This window comes from Argopecten irradians, chromosome 1 (assembly GCF_041381155.1).
Source record: "Argopecten irradians isolate NY chromosome 1, Ai_NY, whole genome shotgun sequence".
Taxonomy (NCBI): Eukaryota; Metazoa; Mollusca; class Bivalvia; order Pectinida; family Pectinidae; genus Argopecten; species Argopecten irradians.
The window spans coordinates 34,037,845-34,062,691 of NC_091134.1; the positions used below are offsets into that span (position 1 = coordinate 34,037,845).

Genomic DNA, 24,847 nt, shown 5'->3' on the forward strand with positions numbered 1-24,847 from the left:
TCAGAAGTCACGTTAACCATGAAAATCGAGGTCTCACGATATCTTACGTCGCACGTGCACCATACCTACGTGAGAAAGGTGAGTGGATTAACAGAATGAAAAGAGAGAATGTAAGGAAGGCAACGACACCACTGCTCTTGTTCTTTCTTGTCGAGGTACGCGAGTATACATGTGCATGTACATTTACATGTAAATGTATCAAAATGTGATGATTCTAAATGAAAAGGCAAACAATTGAAGGTACATATATATGTGTTGATTCTTTTGCTAATGCAAAATCAAAGCAATTCTGATATTCTTCAAAGAAATAATTTACTCTGTTGATTGCTATTTATACAAAATCCATGCTAAAAAAATGGATGTGTACCCACAGAAATCTTAGTCAATCTGGTCTCAATTTCTGAGGTGAAATCTTTTCCCGGGGGATTTTCACTCTCTATGTTAGGATATCAAACTTAATTGTTTAACACGTACACTTTGAACCGTTATTTATATGCATACATACATACATTTTGGTATATGTACATAATACATGAAAGCCGTAATAACAATTTCGTTAGGCCTTTGCATAAGAAATGCTTCGGTGAAAAGATAGATGCAAATATATATTTATGAAATTCAATGTGGTTCCCGACTTTCGAGATATAATCACGTCTCGGGAGGATTTTACCCAAAGATTGAACCAATAATAATTATACATGGCTATTAAAACCGTAATAAAAAAATCGTTATGCCTTTATATACAAAACGCTTCGGTGAAAAGATAAATGCAAATATATATTTATGAAATTCAATCTGTCTCCCAACTTTGGAAATGAAACCACGATCCGCGGGGGGATATTCCCCCAAAAGGTACAAAACACGTGTTTTCTGTAGTAAAAACGTAGTAAAACGAGTCACGTGCTTATACCTCATTCATGCCATTGGCCGAAATATGAAGTTGTATTATGTGTAACTAGTGATCACATGATTGCGTGTTTATTTCCAAATATAGTGATTTCTCTGACCTGATTAGTGGGTGGGGGTGCAGACTAGGTGACAATGGGGACAGACTAGATAACATGGAGACAGACTATAATGTAGGGCATGGGTGGAGGAAGAGCAGACCAAGTGGTAATGGGCAGACAAGAGACATGAGAAAAGTCTAAGTGACATGGAGACACTAAGTGACAATGGGGGCAGACTAGGTGACAATGGGGACAGACTAGATGACATGGAGACAGACTATAGTGTAGGTGACATGGGTGGAGGAAGAGCAGGCCAGATGGTAATGAGCAGACAAGAGACATGAGAAAAGTCTAAGTGACATGGAGACACACTAAGTGACAATGGGGGCAGACTAGGTGACATGAGGGGAGAGCAGGCCAGGTGACAAGGGGCAGACCAAAGACATTAGAACAGACAAGGGGACATGGAGACAGACTGGGTGACATGGGTGGAGGGAGAGCAGGCCAGGTGACAAGGGGGCAGACCAGACACATAAGAACAGACTAATGACATGCAGACAGACTAGGTGACAATGTGGCAGACTAGGTGACATGAGGGAGAGCAGGCCAGGTTACAAGGGGCAGACCAAAGACATGAGAACAGACAAGGGGACATGGACACTGAATAGGTGACATGGGTGGAGGGAGAGCAGGCCAAGTGACAAGGGGCCAGACCAGACACATAAGAACAGACTAATGACATGCAGACAGACTAAGTGACAATGGGGGCAGACTAAGGTGACATGGGGGAGATCAGGCCAGGTGACAAGGGGCAGGCCAGAGACACGAGAAAAGACTAGTGGACATGAAGACACTGACTAGGTGTGATGGGGAACAACTAGGTGACATGGGGACAGACTAAGTAACATGGGGGACAGACTATGTGACATGGGGTACAGACCAGATGACGTCGGGGACAGACAAGGTGACATGAGGGACAGACTTAGGTGACAATTGGGGCATAGAGACCTGGATACCAGGTCCCTGTGGCATTGGGGCAGATTAAATGGCATGTGAGGGAGTCATAATATGTAGCATTTGGGACAAGCTATGTAACACAGGAGGAACAATTAGGTTTACATTGGCAGTCAGGATAGATACTGTACACATGATTCAAGGGAGGAAACTGTGATAGGCATAGTAAATTTTGTTGCTAGGGGGGATAACTCTTGTTATTATTTTTTGTCCGCCAGGTGGCGACTCACAGTTCAGGAAGTGAGAGTAACATGTGTATTTGTTTACAAAAAAAGGTGTGTTTGACGAGGCCTTACGAGTGATACATCACGGGTCGTCTGCTATAGATCCTGAGCGGGTAAAGGACTTACACATGTTGGTGTTCTCTAAATATTGACATGATTCGTGGGAAAATATTGAACGATTTGCCGAGATGGATTGTCATCGTAAGTACATTGTATTGTTATATTAATAATGAAACTGAACGTCACGATCATGATGTAAGCTGATGAAAATCTGTATAATTTAGAGGATATTTTTGTAAGTGATATCATTGTTTATGTCACCTGTTGAAGTGTTACAGGTAGTAATATGGTAATAACTTACACAGTAAGACAATGCAACTCATGTATTTAAATATAAATGTTTAAATATCAGACACCTATGTCTATGAAATTACATCTAATTATGTATGATGAGGAATTTGAGGTTCCCAGGTTCAAATCCCGGTCTGGCTGCTACATTTTCTCCTCTCCCGTTATAGAATTGGCGCCCAACTAAATAACTCACTGTGGTAGTGTTTAGAAGGGTCTTGCATGTCTTTGAGGGCGAAGACTTATAGAATAAGGAGGGAGGAGTATAGCGTGATTGGACTGGGTTGATCAATGGTGACAAGGCCGCTTAGTAGATAGAGCACTCGGCTAGTGTTAGGAGGGTCCCAGATTCAAATCCTGGTCTGACCGCTACATTTTCTCCTCTCCTGTTACATATGACAAATTTAGACATGTATATACGCTGCAAACGCAAGTGTTCAAATCTGATTTTTGAACCTGTAATATTTAATTCCATTAAATTTAAGTTTTCTTGTGTGTTGATCATGTATGCATATGAAATGATGACCAAAAGTCAAAAGCACTTTTTATGTATGTCCAAATGAGAGAGATCTCTGAGAATTTTTTCTTTTTTTTTTACAAACATCACCCCTGCAGTTAATACCTACAAGAAATTAAAGTGCTTTCATTTTAAACTCGATATTCATCTTGATGTCACTTTAGCATGTGTGATATACCAGTATATAATATAAGAATGAAAATGGTCGAAACTGTTTTAAATTAGGATAAGAAAAGCTGCATATATATAGATACATTGTTAGCTGTCAACTCACAATACAACTCAAGCCCTCAAATACTAATCCTCAAGTACTTATGCTACAAGTAATCTCTTAAGACTTCTCTTACATAATTTCCTTATGTGATTGTGTTTTTATACCATCGTTATATGTAAATTTTGCCCATGGCCATGTAGTTAAGTCGAGTATCAACTGCAGGCAACTATTTATTAGCTGGGTATACTATTATGCATTACTTGCTGGTTTTTGTGTATGTCACCAAGATCGTCAAATTGGGCCAAGAAAATTGAAAAATGAAAAAAAAAATCTATTATCTTCAGCTAATTTTGATAGTAGATCAATATTTTAAAAGTTTTCAATTTCAATAGCCTTTGAGCAATTTTTTTTTCCAAAATAATAGTTGCATTCATTTTATACATGAAAATCTTGCATTGTACCATATTTGGTAGCCATGAGTTGGTGATTTTTCCCTGGTTTTTCTCCATATCCTTAAATGACCAAGGATTAATTAAGGAATGATTTTTATTTTTTGTTGTTTACTGGTGTGTAAACTGCATTTTTTGTACAGATATTTTAAATTATATACGCGCGTTAGCGTGTCATGTTGAAATATCTGTACAAAAAATGCAGTTTACACACCAGTTAACAGCAAAAAATTAAAAGCATTCCTTATATTTACATTTCGACCACCGACCATTTCATTTAAATTTAGTTTTCCGGTGAAATAAACCTTCGTTTTTTTAACGTTATACGATTGAAGGAACATCTGAGTAATTGATGGAATCGCTAAACAGATGGCTCCTATTTGGCGGGAAAATGTGTCAAGTTCTGGGAGTAAATAAAATATAGTTCCACAATAACTTTATCGTTTTTAATCCATTTATTCCATATGTTTTCATTTTATTATTTTTTAATATTAACATAATGCTTTCCATTGCATTCAAACTGATGTTGATATCGAACCTTTGCCATGGCACATATTTTGGTCTAACCGGATGCGCATTTACATAAGGGTGGAAGTCAGTGTTTAGGTTTGTGTTCTTGCGCAGCAGCCCCTCTGCGTTACGCAAGTGTAAATGATTGCACGGTTAGTAAGGTTATATAGGAAAGTGAAAACGGAAATGTAAATATAACAAGTTAAATATACATTTGTCACATTATCAAAATGATAAGGGCAAACATTTTGTAATTCAATTTCATATATGCAATGAAAAAACCATGACATTTAGGTAATGTTGTATTTCAAAATTATCATATCTGGACATGTTTGAGTTGATTGTCATAATTTTCTTCTTATGTATCTCCTTGAAAACTGAAATGTATGTGAACTAATTATAGTCTCTTCAACCACCGAATACGAGTTAACATGTTACTAAAGTATTTACTTCCTACAACCGGCACGTCCGACAGATCCTTGACTCAAACTCTATATATATACTGTACATGTATTTACATTCGAATATCAGGTTGTCTATAAAATTATTGTAGTAGGATGTTGTAGCTAATTTATAAATTCTCCCTGAGGTGGCAGTGTATATTTGTGGTTGCGTTAATGGTTAATTATTTTGGAATTTAAAGTTATGTTTACCTTATAGTTTCCTATTGTTTTAAGTTAAAAAAGTGAAATTCTAAGTAAAGCTTTCTGTATACATGTAGTTATTATTTTAAAGTGTATATATACTTTCCATGTTCCTTTTGCAGCTATAAGCAAGATTCAAAGAACTTAATTCAAACAAATTCAAACAAAGAATGTCCTTAAAACCATTAATTTAAAACAATATAAAATATATGATGAAAATTAAGTATTGAGAACCAAGATTTGATAATTACATATATATACTGCAGGTACAGACAAACCTGTCTATAAAGACTACCCAAGGGACAGTGTCTCCATGTGTTGAGACCCTATGGAAGTGGTCTTAATAAACAGATGGTTGTAATACACAGGTGGTCACTAAGGCAGGTTTCACTGTAATTTTTCAGTGATGATATTGCAGAGGGTCTCTTGTATTCAGAGCATTTCAATTTTAACCATGGGTTTTATCAGCTTCAGTCATCAACTTTTTCTCAGGAAATATCAGAATATATATATTCCAGCCATTTTGATTAATAGAATCTTACATGAGCCTGTCAGGTGGACAGGGATATCTCAACCCAAGTGAAAGATTTTGGCTGGTCAACCCAAGGCTTGCTGAGGGTTGATGGTCAAAATCTTTCACTCGGGTTGAGATATCCCTGTCCACCTGACAGGCCCATGTAAGATTATTTTTCTCCCATATTTTAACGACAAATGGTGACACTGTCTTGCGTGTGTGTAAAAATTGTCGTCGCATGTACCGTAAAAACTTGTGTAATTTTGCGCACTTTTTCTGTGCAAAAATAAAATTTGAAGTTAGGGGTGCGCAAATTATATTGATAGAGGAGATTTAAAAATTTTACGGGGAAAAAATCTGTCCATTCTGAGGGACTGACGATCTATGAATGTTGAGGTACCGCTCTGTGTATGGTAGTCATTTTATATGATGAAAGGTATTAAAGATTGTAAAAACAATGCCTCACCTATTAAAGTGGATTATCTAAGGCTAATTAAAGTGTTAAGTTATGATCACATTGTCTTGTTTCCATTTGCCCTGAGAATTCAATGGCGACTGACTGAGAGCATGGCTTCTACTGACAGCAACAGATGTATACCCTGTGCACCTCGTAGTATAATGGGACAGCCACAATCAGTGACTTTGGCCGGGTCAATCTAGTTTACCTGTATTTTTTTAGGGGAGAGAGACTGTAGAGAAAGTCTGTAGAGAGTGTGTGTGTGTATACACAAACATACGTATACTCCAGCTGCAGGCCGTGTGCAAAAAGTCAAAACACACGTGGGATTTTATAAGATAAGATGCCTAAACTGACCTATATTTAGGACTTTTAATAAGTGGTTTGCAATTTTATAACTGCAGAATTAACAAGCTACAAGGTTAGTGACATATTCAACCGTATTGATAAATATAATTAGCCATCAGCTTTGCACATGAAACCTTACGTAGGGCCCAGCTGTAGGCCGTGTGCAAAAAGTCAAACCACACGTGGAATTTATAAGATGCCTAAACTGACCTATAATTAGGATTTTCAATAAGTGGTTTGCAATTTTATTACTGCAGAATTAACAAGCTACAAGGTTAGTGACATACTCAACCGTATTGATAAATATTATTAGCCATCAGCTTGGATCTGTTACCGTACAGGTAGTGAGTTTACTCGCAATGTGATTGTTGCAAGCTAACATACGTATCGGCTAGCCGATTGTTGTTGATTGTTAATGATCTCAAACACACTAATTACTTATTGTGACAATTTTAAACAAATAGATTCAAATCTTTTTTTAAATGTTCCTGATTACTATTCATGTGTAATATCTCATAACATTGACATGTGCACGGAGTACGGCGGACCGGACTGCCGATGTTTTAGACATCTGCAAGATATTTTTGTTTCAGGTTAAGGTGGCCAATAAAAGAAAACAAACACGATGCGGTTTTAATATGTTATTTTTTCTTAATACAACACTTCTTTGTGCAAGTTGTCAAGCATTTTAGGGGAATATTTTGCATTGAAATTGTCACCTTCATACATCGATATTGGGACTCCCTGGACATGGTTTTTTCCCAAAATTTTTGATGCGCAAAATATACTGATAGTAGATTTTTTTCAGCATTTTCAGCCCTAAAAAGTACCTGCGCAAATTACACTGGTGCGCAAATTATACATATTTTAACGACAAATGGTGACACTGTCTTGCGTGTGTGAATTGTCTTTCCCTACCCCGGTAAAAGACAGAGTTATCTTTTCCCTAGCAACTGCAGGATTAGAACGAATATACGAGCCCGGCCTACTATACCTTTCGGCCGGGTACGAATTGGTCCCTATGTTTCGTAGTGGAGCACTGCCTCCGAAAATCACTCGGGCACAGTTTTCTGTACTTTTTTACGTCATATTCACAATTTCTGGACTTGCCGTAAAAATCCTCTTCAGAAAGACCTTCATATGTATTACTTAAAAAAATAATGCCTCAGTGGGAATTTGATATTTTATGTGGTTCAGTTTTATTGCCTAGTAAGTAAACGATATCGAACAAGTAAGATAAAATGCAAATAAACGTTTTATAATGGTTTGCATAATCATTACTTTGCTCCATTAGCAGTAATAGGCACCAATTGTAGCTCTAAAGACGACACCATTTTCTGTCTAAAAGTCTTTTGAGCTACAATATTGCAGCTACTGCGGGATAACCCTGTCAAGTATGGGAAAAATTAATATCTCTTTTAACTAATTTTTCAGGCATTATGGCTTGGTGCAAACATCGGGATATTTGTAGAAGCTTATTTGAGATTTGAGACGTCCATTGATTATTTCTACACCAGGAGAATACTTGGGGTAAGTTGGATGATATTTTTGTTCCCCTCATCTGCAGTTAATTAAAGAATGGAAAAGTCTTTCATAAAAATTGTTCAATTAAGAAGCAATCATGGCATTTAAGAACTTATAATGTCAAAGGGACAGTTTATATATAATAATCACTATGAATATTAATTTTGTATCCTCAGCCTGCCTTGGCCTGGGCCCGAGCCAGTGCTGCAGCCCTCAACCTCAACTGCATGTTAATCCTATTGCCCGTGTGTAGAAACTTCATCTCTTTTCTCAGAAGTTCTTTCAAGGTGAGTGCAGAATATTTTGTTCAATAGATTTTATTTTTGCAGAGCAAATTCTGTAATGACTAGAATAAGATCTTCTGTTTTCCAACTTGCAAGAAGTATCAAATAACATTTATGATTAGGTGCATACGTCAACAGCCAAATAGACCTTTAGATTTTCTCACTTCATGCTGTTGCCACCTATATATTATATGTGCTTGTAAATTATGATTTAAATATAAATTTTTACAGTAAGTGATGCAAGCCTAACGGGCCTCTTAATTTTTTGAAAATTAATCAATATTCCTATCAAGATTTTCATGAACGCTAATATGTCAGTGATATGTATATAATATATACAGCCCCCATGGACATCCTGCCTTTCTGATCACTAGCCATCAAAGGGTTGATCAAAATTTACTAGAGACAAATTCGATTATGAAGTCTTGCCTCTTATTTTCCTCAGTGCCCAATCCTCAGACTTTACGTGAAAAATTCCAAGAGACAAATCTAAGTGTCACACAGGTCCCATGGACCTCTTACTCTTCCTCACACACTATCAATGTTCTGATCAGATGAAGTTATGGACCTATAATGGCTATTGTGATGAGGCTTAGTAGCCTATAAACATTCCACATCCTGATATTGGTGTGTGGCTTATTACCCATAATCACAATAATTGTACCTATAATGTCTATATATCTACAGACTATAGTTCACTTCATTGATGTATGACTTAACAGAAGGAATGTGGTAATTGTATAGTGATAGAGTTAGGTTTACCTTTTGTTGTATTTCGTTTGTCTTGATATATAAAAGAGAGAGTATTTCTGAGTCATGCCATTTCTAACTTAAACTCTTAGTTTCGAATGACTGATGTAGCATGTTGGCAGTAAAATCTAAATTGAACTATAACCCCATGTCCATTCCATCCCAGATTTCATATGGAAGCCGTCTGCTCATCAAATCGTCTGCTCGTCCCATTTTCATTTGCAAGCAGAGGCATTATAACATTTTACCGTTTTAGTACATTTTTGTTGCAATATGGTTTTTTTGTTCATTTTTTCCCTCTTTGATGAGATGACCTGATATGGTTTATCAATAAAACAACTTACCATGGTCTACATTGACTTACTTAATGTTGCGTGCCTTACTTTTCCTGACCTAAAAATGTATCTGAAAATCAAGTTTCTTCTTAACCGGAGGTGTATAATGTTACATATACTATAATGTCACACTAAGTGACTGTGTAGTTACCTTTTATGGTTTACCCTCCATCACGATTCATGATTAGGGGTAATTTTCTGTTGTGTATAAAAGTCTAAAATTAATACTAAAATGTAATATTAAAATGCTAATATTGCTTTCTATACTTGTCTGTCTTATTTTTTTCTTTACTACATATTATTAACTCTCTCGTAACTTCTAATAGGCCTACAGATTTAATATATTGGCCCTGTAAAATTCAGAGATCAATTTTGTTCTTCACTTAAAGTGTAGGAGTTAATATTTGACAGTGGTTTGACCAGATAGAATGATACATGTACAAGGTGGAAAAAAACTAATTTAAATAGAAAAAGTCCAACAGATATCATGGTCTTTACTTTCATTCAAGAGCATAAGGGACAAATAATACATTAAAATAATGGAATGACTTATATTTTATTTAACTGCCAGTCCTGATGTTGGACTTATCCAAAACCCTTAAAGTCTATACCAAGATTATTCAAAATGGATGTCATATCATTAACCTTGGCATGGTCACAGGTGGTCAAATTGGCTAACAATTTTAAATGACTTCTTTGTACATTGTCAGTGTGATGAACTAGTTAAACACTTATAGAGATCTAATATCAGGTCTGCAGCATCCTGGGATTAATTCCTACTAACTTTGTTTAAGTAATGACCTTGACTTTCATTCAAGGTTACAGGAGTCAAAGAGCTAACATTTTCAAATGAATTTGCAATATTTAAGATGCCTATAGACCTGATGATGGACGTGAAACATGCATGCTTGGATGAAGCTACCAAGCATATATGACCTTGACCTACATTTAAGATCAAATAGGATAAAAAAATTGACTGACTTATCCTTGGGTCTGTATTATCTTTAGGTATAGTAGTTAAGCAATTTGGGCTTATTGAATTAATAATTAATCTTTATAGAACACAAATTAAATTTATTGAAATTTATTTCTTAATAGAATTATAAAGATAATGAAATGTCAAATATACTTTTGCATTTTCTGTGTTTTATTTTATCACAGGTATGCTGTAACACAAATATCAGGAGGCAGTTGGATAAACACATCACCTTCCATAGATACATAGCCTATATGATAGTCCTACAGACAGGTAAATATCACCTTCCATAGATACATACCCTTTATGATAGTTCTACAGACAAGTAAATATCACCTTCCATAGATACATAGCCTATATGATAGTCCTACAGACAGGTAAATATCACCTTCCATAGATACATAGCCTATATGATAGTCCTACAGACAGGTAAATATCACCTTCCATAGATACATAGCCTATATGATAGTCCTACAGACAGGTAAATATCACCTTCCATAGATACATAGCCTATATGATAGTCCTACAGACAGGTAAATATCACCTTCCATAGATACATAGCCTATATGATAGTCCTACAAACTGGTAAATATCACCTTCCATTGTTACATAGCCTATATGAAAGTCCTACAGACAGGTAAATATCACCTTCCATAGATACATAGCATATATGATAGTCCTACAGACAGGTAAATATCACTTTCCATAGATACATAGCCTATATGATAGTCCTACAGACAGGTAAATATCACCTTCCATTGATACATAGCCTATATGATAGTCCTACAAACTGGTAAATATCACCTTCCATTGATACATAGCCTATATGATAGTCCTACAAACTGGTAAATATCACCTTCCATTGATACATAGCCTATATGATAGTCCTACAGACAGGTAAATATCACCTTCCATAGATACATAGCCTATATGATAGTCCTACAGAGAGGTAAATATCACCTTCCTTGGATACATAGCCTATATGATAGTCCTACAAACTGGTAAATATCACCTTCCATGATACAAAGCCTAGATGATAGTCCTACAGACAGGTAAATATCACCTTCCATAGATACATAGCCTATATGATAGTCCTACAGACAGGTAAATATCACCTTCCATAGATACATAGCCTATATGATAGTCCTACAGACAGGTAAATATCACCTTCCATAGATACATAGCCTATATGATAGTTCTACAGACAGGTAAATATCACCTTCCATAGATACATAGCCTATATGATAGTCCTACAGACAGGTAAATATCACCTTCCATAGATACATAGCCTATATGATAGTCCTACAGACAGGTAAATATCACCTTCCATAGATACATAGCCTATATGATAGTCCTACAGACAGGTAAATATCACCTTCCATAGATACATAGCCTATATGATAGTCCTACAGAGAGGTAAATATCACCTTCCTTGGATACATAGCCTATATGATAGTCCTACAAACTGGTAAATATCACCTTCCATGATACAAAGCCTAGATGATAGTCCTACAGACAGGTAAATATCACCTTCCATAGATACATAGCCTATATGATAGTCCTACAGAGAGGTAAATATCACCTTCCTTGGATACATAGCCTATATGATAGTCCTACAGACAGGTAAATATCACCTTCCATAGATACATAGCCTATATGATAGTCCTACAGACAGGTAAATATCACCTTCCATAGATACATAGCCTATATGATAGTCCTACAGACAGGTAAATATCACCTTCCATAGATACATAGCCTATATGATAGTCCTACAGACAGGTAAAGATAATTTCCCATTGATCAATATTCTATATCACTGTCTTAAATTTAATTTATTGAAAATAAAAGGATCGGGAACCATCAATCTGCTCCCATAAGCAAACGTATCTTTCACCACATACTATAATGAAGATAAGTAGCCCCCAATTTGTTGTTTAGACCACAATTTCCATCCATTGTTCTGTTCAATTGACAAAGATCTCAACAACCAATACACCCCCATTAAAAAGATCTACTACCACCAATCGTGTATCTGTTACCACAGAAAAATATCTTGAATCTTTAATCAGATTTATCTGTTACCACAGATAAATATCTCTAACCAGCAACCATGTATATATGTTACCATGGGAAAAAAAAATCTTATATCATGGGGAAAAGATCTTAAACACCAATCGTGTGTATGTTACCACAGAAAAAGATCTTTAATCAATCTGTTACCATAAAAACTATCGTCAACTGAAAAAGAATCTTAAAAATAAACACAGATTGGTTACTGTGAACATATCTTTAACCACTGCTTTGATTCCTTGACAACTACTGAACAACATATAAACTACCAAATCTAGTCTATAGCTGACATATACAATGGGCAAACTTCATTTTCATGTTGTGTAAGCTAATATTGTAATCCTTTTTTTATCATCATACCTCTATGTATTTTTCAGCCAATCTATACTTTGAAGTTTTATGGTGGAGAAATCTGCGCATTCATATGATAATAAATCATTGTTAGTTACAGATAAAACATTAGGTTTGCTCTAGTAAGTGGGCTGATTGTCCGTACAGGTGCATGACATTCCCGGCTAGGTGTTGGGTCGGCCAGGTATAGCAGGCATTGACTTATCTACAGGAACACTTCCTCATGTTTTTTGTGGCTTTTTAAGTTGTTCTTCGTCAATCAGACTGAAATCAGTAAATTTTTAATTTGTGAGAAGCTTAAGATAAACCAAGAGGGAGGGGGTGATTGGATAGATTCAATACTGATAAAGTCTTACGTTGGTGAATACTGGGTCTCTTGGTCCTGTAGCTAGAGATACTTGAGTTAATACATGTATATGGTATACAGTACTAGTTGAAGTAAGGAGAATAAAACGACAGGGCTTGAGTCAATCAGAACTTGGGATTTGTAATCATTCTACTGTATATTTGCATCCTTTAAAGTTGAAAAAATCAGATCTGGACTTAATGTCATTCTCTTTTAAATAGAAAATACTTGTCCCAATCTGAATTTTCTGAAAATTATGGTTTGTCACACTTTTTGTGTCAAAATAGTACTGTAGTACTACTATATTTGATGTAATAAATGACATTGATCCCTTTAGATAGAAGGAGAATTGGATTGGTGATTATTTAGATATTTCTTTCTAGAAAAAAACCTGTGCTAATTCAATGTGCTGTTGTTCCGTTGTCAATTTAATTAAGAAAATGGCATATGAAATAACAGATAATAAATTTCAGAGCAGAACTCAGTCATAAAACAATGCGAAATGACATTTTATGATAAAGCAAGATGGTGACTTAAAATCTGTGTAGGTAGCTATATAGTGAGATGCAGTGTTTCCTCAACAAAGACTATGTAGCTAACATTTGGATATAATAGAAAAAAGGGGGAGAGGGTGCTTAAAGGGGGAGGGTGTTTATTGTGACATATGGGATAAATCAGAATAAAATGTTGGATTAATTAACTCATTCACCCCTAGGTAACACTTTTGGACTCTTCTAATCAAAGACTGGAGCAGTCCATTATGGATGCTTAGGGGTGAATGGGTTAACAGTGAACCTGTAGACTTGTATTATATACATTTGTAAATAAATACTGTGACACCAACAGTTTTAACTTGATTCATATTCAGGTATTCCTAAGTTTATAGATCCATGCTACATGTGAAGGTAAATTGAATTAGTCATACTGTCAATTTGGCCACAAGCTTATATGCTAAAGGATTGTATAGCTGGCATGTGATGCTAATTCTATTACTTATTGTGTATACAACAGTGAGTGACAATAGGCATGTAGAGACATTAAAATCCTTTTATTCAGTAAACTGTCCATCTTTAATAATCCAGGTGTCTGCTTGAGTTGTCTGTGACAAGAAATATGACTCTGTTCAATGAGTGTCACATATCGTATGTGAAGTAAAAGATAGAAAATTTTTACTTTTTGACAAACTTGTTCTACTTCGTGCCCTCTTTAGATCACAAACTTGAAATTCAAGTAAGATTTCACATACACTAGTAATGATTTTTCATTCATACTTTCTACATTTTCCGAAATTACCGAAGAGGTTCATTTAATAGGACAAAATGCTAAAAATAGTATTTTGTGTGTGTTTTAAATATAAACATAAGGGGCAGCAGTGGCCGAGTGGTTAAGATGTCTCGACATATTACCACAAGCCCTCAACCTCTGGGTCGAGGGTTCGAATCCCACATGGGGCAGTTGCCAGGTACTGACCGTTGGTCGGTGGTTTTTCTGCGGGTACTCCGGCTTTCCTCCACCAACAATCCAGTCACATCCTTACATGACCCTGGCTGTTAATAGGACGTTAAACTAATAAAACACAAAAGTGTTTAAATATTATATTAATATTGACTGTTTGTGTATTTTATGCCATAAAATTTACTTCAGCCTGTGTTATATATGTTACAGTGATTCATACAGGAGCTCACATATTTAATGTAGAACGATACTTCGAGTCGTACAACAGTCGTTCAGATGAGGACAGAGACCTGTTACGCGCCCTCAACGCCTTGGGCCCAGAAAACAACAACACATACCTCAACTTCATCAGGGATGACTCAGGGGTAATGAACATGAATAAAACTATCTCACTGGGAAAGAGTTCCGCTATCAAAATGAGACACAACACAAATGTACTGCAGCCTCCCAAATCATAAAAACATTCAATCAGCCAACATGTTGCATATAGGGAAGGTCGTCCTTAAATGACCCTAGCCGTTAATAGACCAACATACATGTATGCATACATTAGTAATATTTCTGTCGGCAATAGAGATATGATATGACATGATTCTCTCTTCACTTCAAGGAAGTTACCTGTAGCTGAGCTCAAATATGTAAATTACTTGAATTGACCAATTTTATTTTAATAATTTCCCTGATAAGAAAATCATACTTTGTCAAAAACATAGAATACATATGTAGTTTATATGTAAAGCGTAAAAGGTATTCAAATCTTTAAACCAGAAAATGACTCAATACCTTAAGTTACCTTGTTCTCTTTTCAATCTTGTACAGAATGAAAATACATGTATTAAGGTTTCTAAGATATTGAGGTTAAATTACTGATGTTTTGGCAGACTAACATTTCTATGTAAACAGATTCAAAATTTACTCATTTGAATGACCTTAAACTACTTTGAAGGTCACAAGTAATCCAAAAGTTCTTTCAATTTTAGGAGAACATTAATTAATTACAATGTATGAGTATTCATAATATTTTAGAGAACAGATTCACGTAAGGCCCATGGGCCTCTTGATGTGTTTAGGTAACACCAAATTCAACATTAAAAAAACCCATACTTTATGATGAACACAGCACATTAACATACTACACAAAAGATTGAAGCCCCTTTGGGCCATATGGATGGGTGGGACCCACTGGGAAAATAAAAGTAAATCTTTTAGATCCTTCCAGGTCAAAGCTATGATAATATTTTATATATGTAGTCTTAAGATTATCCATGGTTGAATGAAACCTTGTCATAAAGGCACCCAATGATCTCATACAAAAGCAATGGAATACAGGTATTTTGACCGCATACAAAATATGTATATAGAACCTGGTACTACTACAGTAAGACCAGCAATAAAAACATATAAGGTTTAAAATTTAGAACATAGAGAAATTAAAGTTAGGAGAATTTGTCTCTTTGAAAGTGTGGTTTAAATACCCCTATAGATTACATGGTACATCTGATAAATATCTAACTCCAGCAGAAAATTGTATCCAGATCTCAAGCTAGGTATTTCTATAAAAAGAATATGAACATTTAAAGTTATTGTTAATTTTGTGGTACAGGGTATGTGACTGTAGTTTGGATATTACAGTGAATCTGCCCAGGGGTTACCTGTGTATAAAGACCACCTGCTTATTAAGATCACTTTCTTGGGGTCACAAATGGACATGTATAACACAATTTGACCCATGTATAAAGGCCACTTGGCAATAGAGACTTATCATGTTTGTTGGGTCGTCTTTACAGACAGGTTTGACTGTATATTCTGCCCATCTAGCTCAAACAGCCTCCACTCCCATCACCCATCACCTCACCCCCAAAATAAGATGTGTGTATGTGTGTTAATAGTGGCTAGAATCACTTAATTGATCACTGTAGCATCTTGTGTTTCTGTGTAAGACCAGTAATTATAATTGTTTCTGCACTAACTTAAGTCTTATCAATATCCTCAGGATGTTATACTGGAAACACTCAAAGTGGTAGCTGGTGTCAGTGGGATAGTCATAACTCTGGCCCTCATCGTCATGGTAACATCCTCAACAGAATTAATCAGGTTTGTATACTTTATCGTCATGGTAACGTCCTTAACAAAATTAATCAGGTTTGTATACTTTATCGTCATGGTAATGCCCTTAACAAAATTAATCAGGTTTGTATACTTAATCGTCATGGTAACATCCTCAACAGAAGTAATTAGGTTTGTAAACTTTATTGTCATGGAAACCTCCTCAACAGAATTAATCAGGTTTGAAAACTTTATCGTCATGGTAACGTCCTATACAGAATTAATCAGGTTTGTATACTTTATCGTCATGGTAACATCCTCAACAGAATTAATCAGGTTTGTATACTTTATCGTCATGGTAACATCCTGAACAGAATTAATCAGGTTTGAAAACTTTATCGTCATGGCACCATCCTCAACAGAATTAATCAGGTTCGTATGCCATATCGTTATGGTAACGTCCTCAACAGAATTAATCAGGTTTGTATGCCATATTGTTATGGTAACATCCGCAACAGAATTAATCAGGTTTGTATGCCATATCGTTATGGTAACGTCCTCAACAGAATTAATCAGGTTTGTATGCCATATTGTCCGTCAACATTTCCTTTAAATCGCTACTAGTCATAGAGTTCTGCATGGATTGTAACCAAATTTGGCCACAAACATCCTTGGGGGAAGGGGAACAGAACTTGTATAAACTCTAGCTCTGGTCCCCTGAAGCAGGAGGGGCGGGGCCCAATAGGGGAATTATAGGTAAATCCTATAAATTGGTACTTGTCCTAGAATTCTGCATGGATTGTATCCAAATTTATCCACAAACATCCTTGGGGGAAGGGGGACAGAACTTGTATAAACTTTGGCTCTGATCCCCCGGGGGCAGGAGGGGCGGGGCCCACTAAGGGAAATAGAGGTAAATCCTTTAAATCGCTACTAGTCATAGAGTTCTGCATGGATTGTAACCAAATTTGGCCACAAACATCCTTTGGGGAAGGGGAAAAGAACTTGTATAAATTTTGGCTCTGACACCCCTGGGGGCAGGAGGGGTGGGGGCAAATAGGGGATTTAGAGGTTACTATTAAAATTCCTTCAGAAAAGAAACAATGAACCTGTGTTCAAAACATTACTTGGCATTACAAACCAGGTGAGCGATACAGGCCCTCTGGGCCTCTTGTGTTTTTAGCTCACCTGGCCCAAAGGGCCGGTGAGCTTATGTCATGGCGCGGCGTCCGTCGTCCGTCGTCCGTCATCCATCCGTCCATCAACATTTCCTTTAAATTGCTACTAGTCATAGAGTTCTGGATGGATTGTAACCAAATTTGGCCACAAACATCCTTGGGGGAAGGGGAACAGACCTTGTATAAATTTTGGCTCTGACCCCCCGGGGGCAGGAGGGGCGGGGCCCAATAGGGGAAATAGAGGTAAATTCTATAAATCGCTACTTGTCCTAGAGTTCTGCATGGATTGTAACCAAATTTGGCCAGGCACATCCTTGGGGGAAGGGGAACAGAACTTGTATAAATTTTGGCTCTGACCCCAAGGGGGCAGGAGAGGCGGGGCCCAATAGGGGAAATAGAGGTAAATCCTATAAATCGCTACTTGTCCTAGAGTTCTGCATGGATTGTAACCAAATTTGGCCACAAACATCCTTGGGGGGGGGAACAGAACTTGTATTAAATTTTGGCTTGACCCCCGGGAGCAGGAGGGGTGGGGCCCAATATTGGAGCAGAAAAAGTGGGGCCCAATAGGGGAATTAGAGGTTGATATTCGAATTCCTTCAGAAAATGAACTTGTATTCAGAACATTACTTGGCATTACCAACCAGGTGAGCGATACAGGCCCTCTGGGCCTCTTGGTTTTTTTTTTGTAAATCAAGGCAACATTATCATATTTAATACTTCATATTCATCATTTTTTACATCTGTATATTGGTAGTTTTTCATTATTTATTGTACAACAGATTTAAGTAATAGAAATTGATGTACATGACTTTTTCCTTTTTATTGGAAAACAAAAAGTTCAGGATTTGTGATATGATTATCATCATAAAGTTGAATTTTATTCCTAGTAATCTGTTACAGACGCTCCTATTGTAAAGTTGACTTGTATTCCTCGTAATTTGTTACAGGCGCTCCTATTTTGAAGTGTTCTGGTTCACCCATCATCTGTTTGTGATCTTTTTCCTCGGTCTGGTTGTTCACGGTGTCCAGTAAGTATATTATATTATGTAAGAAAAGATCTTAAAAACTATATATGTTATCTAGTTACCAATGGAAGTTTAGAGTAATAATATTGAGGAAGAGTCCACTTCTGGATAGATCTGTTATCTTCCTCAGATTCTTTACACACCTCAGACAATGTATTGTCAAATGGGGGCTGTGTTGGCCAAGTGGGTAAAGTGTCTGACATTCTACCTCTAGCCCTCCACCTCTTGGTCACAGGGCTAAGTGGTTAAGGAGTCTGACATTTCACCTCTTGTCCTCCATTTCATGGTCACAGGGCTTAATGGTTAAGGTGTCTGACATTACACCTTTAGTCCTCTACCTCATGGTCACATGACTGAGTGGTTAAGGTGTCTGACGTTATGACTCTAGCCCTCCACCTCATGGTCACAGGGCTTAGTGGTTAAGGTGTCTGACATTACACCTTTAGTCCTCTACCTCATGGTCACTGGGCTGAGTGGTTAAGGTGTCTGACATAACACCTCTAGTCCTCCACCTGATGGTCACATGACTAAGTGGTTAAGGTGCCTGACCTTATGACTCTAGCCCTCCACCTGATGGTCACAGGGCTTAGTGGTTAAGGTGTCTGACATTATGCCTCTAGCCCTCCACCTCATGGTCACAGGGCTTAGTGGTTAAGGTGTCTGACATTATGCCTCTAGCCCTCCACCTCATGGTCACAGGGCTGAGTGGTTAAGGTGTCTGACATTATGCCTCTAGCCCACCACCTCATGGTCAAAGGGCTTAATGGTTAAGGTGTGACCCCCGTGTCTGACATACATTTAACCCACTATCTCTTGGTCACAGGTCTGAGTGGTTAAGGTGTTTGACATTACACCTCTAGCCCTGCACCTCATGGTCACAGGGCTGAGTGGTTAAGGCATCTATATTATACCTCAAGCCCTCCACCTCTGAGTCACGGTGGTTGAGTGGTAAAGGTGTCTACATTATACCTCAAGCCCTCCACCTCTGAGTCACGGTGGTTGAGTGGTAAAGGTGTCTACATTATACCTCAAGCCCTCCACCTCTGAATCACAGTAGCTGAGTGATTAAGGTGTGAAAATTTTATCACTAGTGCTCTACTACCTCTTGCTCTTGCTCTATTGGTTTTGCAAAGAACAAAATCTGAAAGCTTCACATGTCCTATATAGATATTCCACTATCTTCATTCCAGGAAAATTGTGAGAAGACAGTCAAACACGGATGTCCATAACCCTGAGCAGTGTTTTACCAGATTCCGGGAATGGAACCAAATTCCTGAGTGTCCCAATCCCCAGTTTGTGGGACTAGACGCCAATGTAAGTTCCGTAGTGTCCCGAATTCTCAGGTTGAGGGACTGTCTGACAATGTGGCTTCTAATATTAGTGTTATCGTGATATTGCCAACTAAAATGCTGTATCAAGCAACTACTCATTATAAAGAAATTAATTTTATTTCTGTTATCTTTGCATAATTCTTTTGAACATGTAATTGTTTCTGTTTGCATTTTTAATTCAAATATATGTATATGTAACATCAATAGATTGTTTACCTTTATAGGCATGGAAGTGGACACTGGGGCCAATTCTGTTGTATATTATAGAGAGGATTATACGGTTCTACAGGAGTCAGCAGAGAGTCGTCATCACCAAGGTCAGTTACAGTGTATGACAATTTAGTACTGGATATGTGAATTTCATAGTAGAGGTCAAATATAAAAAAGTCAGGTACTAGTCTGTGGAGGAAAGCTTGAGTTCCCAGAGTGAAAAGAAAACACCAGACTTCAACTAGTGTACGGCGAACAGTCAAACAGGGGTCTCAAACATGTGTCCCAAACTCACAGATTTAGGAATCTAATGGTAGATTAGTATATCCTGTAGATCTGTTGTTAGATTAATGCAACTCTGGATTCTCTCTTTCACTACAACCCGGCATATACCTTTAAATTCCAGTACTGTAAATATGACATAAAGGAGAAACAAAAATCTAAACAGATAAAAAATTAACATTGGTGTAGTATTGAAGATTGAAGGAGGGAGAAGTTGTATTTTGTCTGGAATGCTGTATATTTCCATTATTAACATTATCAATGGTTGTCATTTCTTCGTTGTAAAATTAGTTACCTAAAGTGTCGTCGCAAAAAATTCAAAAATAGGTAACTTTATTTGAGCTTTAAAAGAAAACTCCAGGTTCAGATTCTAATTTGATAACTTAAAGGGAACTGTAATTCATCATTTCCTTTTTGCAATTAATTTCCTTCATATATCATTTGTTGACTTTGCCCTCTACAGCTGGTAAAGCATCCATCCAAGGTATTCCAGCTACAGATGCAGAGGAAAGGGTTTAAGATGAGTCAAGGCCAGTATATATTCCTCCACTGTCCTTCTATATCCCGGCTGGAGTGGCATCCATTTACTCTCACATCTGTAAGTAAAGTGACTTAACGATTAATGGACTTATCCATTCCTTTTAAAGGAACCCTGTTTTAATTTGATGTTCATACATGTATATTGATAGGTATGTGTTTGCAATGCTGCTACCATGAAGTTATCTCCCTTTTCTGATATAGTTGAATTATGCAGTTTGATTTGTTGATCTTTGATTCCTTAACAGACTTTTAAATGACTTTACAACTCATTGATTTTCTCTATAATTAATTTTCTCTATTATAGAAAAAACCGTTGTGCCTTGTGCATTGATATGGTGAAAACGATGGCTTCTATAAATGGTGAAAGTATAATTCTTGACGGTAATTGCGTGTACTCACTATTATAAGTTAACATCTACATTTAAGGTCACCCTTAATGCTCAACAGAACACTTAAACATGTGGTACATTCAATGTACAACACAGACACCTAATGTTAATTATAATTCAGTGACTTAATCAGTACTCTGTTGTCAGGCCCCTGAAGATGACTACTTTTCAGTACATATCCGACGAGTGGGAGATTGGACCGAGGCTCTGGCCAAGGCTTGTCATGTGGACGAGACAGAAGTCCAGGAGCAATGGAAACTGCCTCGGTAAATAAAACCTCCCACTAATTTACTCATCAATACTTGACAAAGAATTAAATAATAAGTATTTATATAAACATATTGATTGTTAATTACCTGGAAAATACGGTAATTGCAAGTGTGGAGAGAAACAAAATAAAAGCCATATATCAATGTTCTGGTAAAAAAGTACATACAGTTATATTGTATTTGGTGTTAATTGTAAATCCTTTAACTATTTTCAATTTTACAGAGTGGCAGTGGATGGTCCATTTGGTACTGCTACAGAGGTAGGTGTTGTGTTTATACATATATGTACATGTATATGTCTTTTACAACAAACCCCTAATTCATTAACTGTCTAGTTGGCTTAAAAAATAAAGTTGAATGAAGACTTATAGATTTCTGCATTCATTAAATCACAATATGATTTTGAGTTAACAGCCCAGTGGACCTCATACAATATTTTCTTGATCTATTTCAGGACATCTGTCTGTATGAAGTGGACGTTTTTGTGGCTGCAGGAATTGGGGTGACGCCATTTGCATCTATCTTAAAACATATCTGGTGGGTTTCATTTGCATAGGAAATACTAGTTGTTGCTACGTTAAACCTTTTGATAAGGTTCACTATGAAGAGAGGCCAGCACTCTCAGAAGGGAATTATTCCTAAACGAAGAGCTAAACATTGAATGATTGGAAGTTATATTCTAGAAATAGAACAGTGCAAGACTACCGGTAGTCTTTTCTATTCTAAAACAGATCTTGTGAGGTTTCGTCAGTACAAGACTAGTCACTTCTGTACTTAAATATATCTAATAAAATCTCCTCTGTACAGACGAGACTGGTTTCTATAGGATGAAAAAAAATTAAAATAAATTGGTACCTAAGATTTCCTCTGTGCTTTAAAAAGATAATCAACTGAATACTTGATAGAACCTCTATTTAAAAAGACTGTATAGAAATGCTTTTTGTCTGTAGTAATAAACTGGTGACATACATGCATTTGATTTCCTTTAGGTATCTCCATATGGACTCTAAGGCAGATATGAAGCTTAAAAAAGTTTATTTCTACTGGGTGTGCCCAGATATGAATTCCTTCGAGTGGATGCAGGACCTTCTACAGGAGTTTGATCAGCAACAAGGAGGTGTGCCTGATAACGAAAAATTTCTACAGTATTTCATTTATCTCACAAGAGGCTGGGACAAAAACCAGGTAAAATGTCAGTCAGGGGAAAGTAGACTCCAGATAAAACGCTTATAATTTAAACATTATAGAGGTCAAATCTCAAATCTGGCCCTGATTTCTCAAAACAAACTAAGTCAAAACTGAATTTAAGTCTAAAATTATTAATATATATTACACAATAAAAATAACTCAAGTTTTGAATTAATTTGTCACTTTTGTTTTGAGAAATCAAGGCCAGTACTGATCTCTAATGAATAGCATAATGATACTGATGCTTACCATGATTGAATGAGATATGTACAATGTATCTTTATTTTGAAGAGATTGGTGAAAATATTCAAATAGAATCATGCTTGCATACAGAACAATGAACTTTTTAAAAAAGATGAAATTTAATTGTCTACCTTTAAAACATTTCATACAGGTATTTAATTTAACTTGACTGAATAATCATAAATGATTTTCTGTGAGGAGGGCAAAAATAAATTTTCTCTATCAAACATTGACACTTACCCTAATGTTTAAATTCACTTTGAATTATCTTTTGCATGAGAAGTATCTAATGTACGTGTTTTAATTACAGGCCCAGAACATCATCCTACATGAGAACGAAGATGAGAGTGACCCAGTAACAGGTCTGCAGCAGAAGACACATTATGGTCGCCCTAACTGGAATGAAATATTCAAAGGTTTAGCTGCTGAAAATAAAGGGTAACTATCATGTGTGATTTTATTACAGAAAAGAATACCAATGATGTAGTTTTTTTTTTTTCATTTTCCTTCTTTACAATCGGTTTTCATGGCAGCCCGCCATGAAGTGGAGGCATATAGAGTAACCCATGTGAGCTCCCATCCTTCCTTTTAAGTAGTGGCCCCTATATTGTGCCCCACTTTGATATATATGGGCATGTGCATTTGTCTTTCAGACATAAATGCTAGTCTTACTAGTTTGAAATTTTATATTTATTATTTCAACAGAAATAGTGTCATTTCCACTGGATATTAATTCCGTAAGAATCTTACTTATTTGAAACATAGGTATGTACACTCTACCTGATGAGCCTTTTCTGGAGACCAACTCGATTTGCACGGCTCTCCTAAAAAGAGATATCTTCTAAGAAGATCTTTTGACTAAAATATGGAAAAGCTCCAAAAGGCTATTAATCTATGTATAATCCAGCTATAATTTCATGTTTTTGTTTCAGGACCAGCATAGGTACATTTTTCTGTGGTCCGAGTGGACTGTCCAATACCCTCCATCAAATGTGCAACAACCACTCTGACGCTAGCGCAGGAACTAAATTCTACTACAACAAAGAAAACTTCTAATGTTGAAGAGGCTTGATGATTTCACATGCTTCATGAGGCCTGATGATGTTACAGACGCCTGATGATGTCAAAGAACTAATGATGTCACAGACCTTATGATGTCACAGAGCTTATGATGTCACAGCCACCTAACGACAGGCACCTGATGTCACAGCCACCTAACGACAGGCACCTGACAATATCACCAAAAATTCCTCAACATTGTGTTTCGTTTTCTCAGTCCCAAGTGTCTTATAGTGGCCATATCATTGAATATAGTTACTTTAAACCAACTTATGTTTGTGGCAACCTATGTTATTTTAATATCTAACAAAATTTTCACAGCAATGAAAATTTCACAAGTTTGATATATATATACACCCTATGATAGAATTTCTACTGTACCTATGATTGTAGCCCTAGATACTCTTAGCCTGACACCAGACTAAGACAATATGACAGATACATGTCTGGTGTTTGGCCTTAGCGCACTACTAAATGAAAACGTGGAATTTGTTGACAATGTTTGGTATCAGGCCAGGTCATCTCCTATTCAGACTACTTACTAAACATTAGAGAAGCCCCACTTACCTGGAGAATTCTTTGCCTGCTACATACACAACATTCTGTTGCAATATGCTAAATAAGTTGGTTTATCGTAATCCTTATTATAAATGTATGTACACAGTGTATATCAAATCCTATATATTTTTCAATTTGCAAATCTCTTGAGATTTATGAGTGATTTACTGTATTTTATCCTATTTTTCAACAACATATCCCATGTATGACAGTTTTACCACAAAGGAATGATATTTGCAAGTCAATTTC

General features: G+C 36.5%; 1 protein-coding gene across 2 annotated transcripts; it reads left to right on the forward strand.

The window, feature by feature from the left end:
* The first annotated feature begins 2,167 nt into the window (after positions 1 to 2,167).
* Positions 2,168 to 24,177, forward strand: LOC138325075 (cytochrome b-245 heavy chain-like). 2 transcript variants are annotated; one of them, XM_069270459.1, is made up of 16 exons: positions 2,168 to 2,386; positions 7,621 to 7,716; positions 7,887 to 7,997; positions 10,241 to 10,328; positions 14,488 to 14,642; positions 16,271 to 16,371; positions 18,452 to 18,532; positions 19,720 to 19,843; positions 20,085 to 20,177; positions 20,816 to 20,950; positions 21,429 to 21,547; positions 21,774 to 21,810; positions 22,005 to 22,087; positions 22,540 to 22,735; positions 23,292 to 23,419; positions 23,914 to 24,177. In XM_069270459.1, the coding sequence occupies exons 1-16, from the start codon at positions 2,339 to 2,341 to the stop codon at positions 24,035 to 24,037; spliced, it is 1,719 nt and encodes a 572-aa protein (XP_069126560.1). In that variant the 5' UTR covers positions 2,168 to 2,338; the 3' UTR covers positions 24,038 to 24,177. The 2 variants fall into 2 exon arrangements, with proteins under 2 accessions (XP_069126560.1, XP_069126569.1); XM_069270468.1 differs by lacking the exons at positions 2,168 to 2,386; positions 7,621 to 7,716; positions 7,887 to 7,997; positions 10,241 to 10,328 and adding an exon at positions 11,795 to 11,834.
* Positions 24,178 to 24,847: the final 670 nt, after the last annotated feature.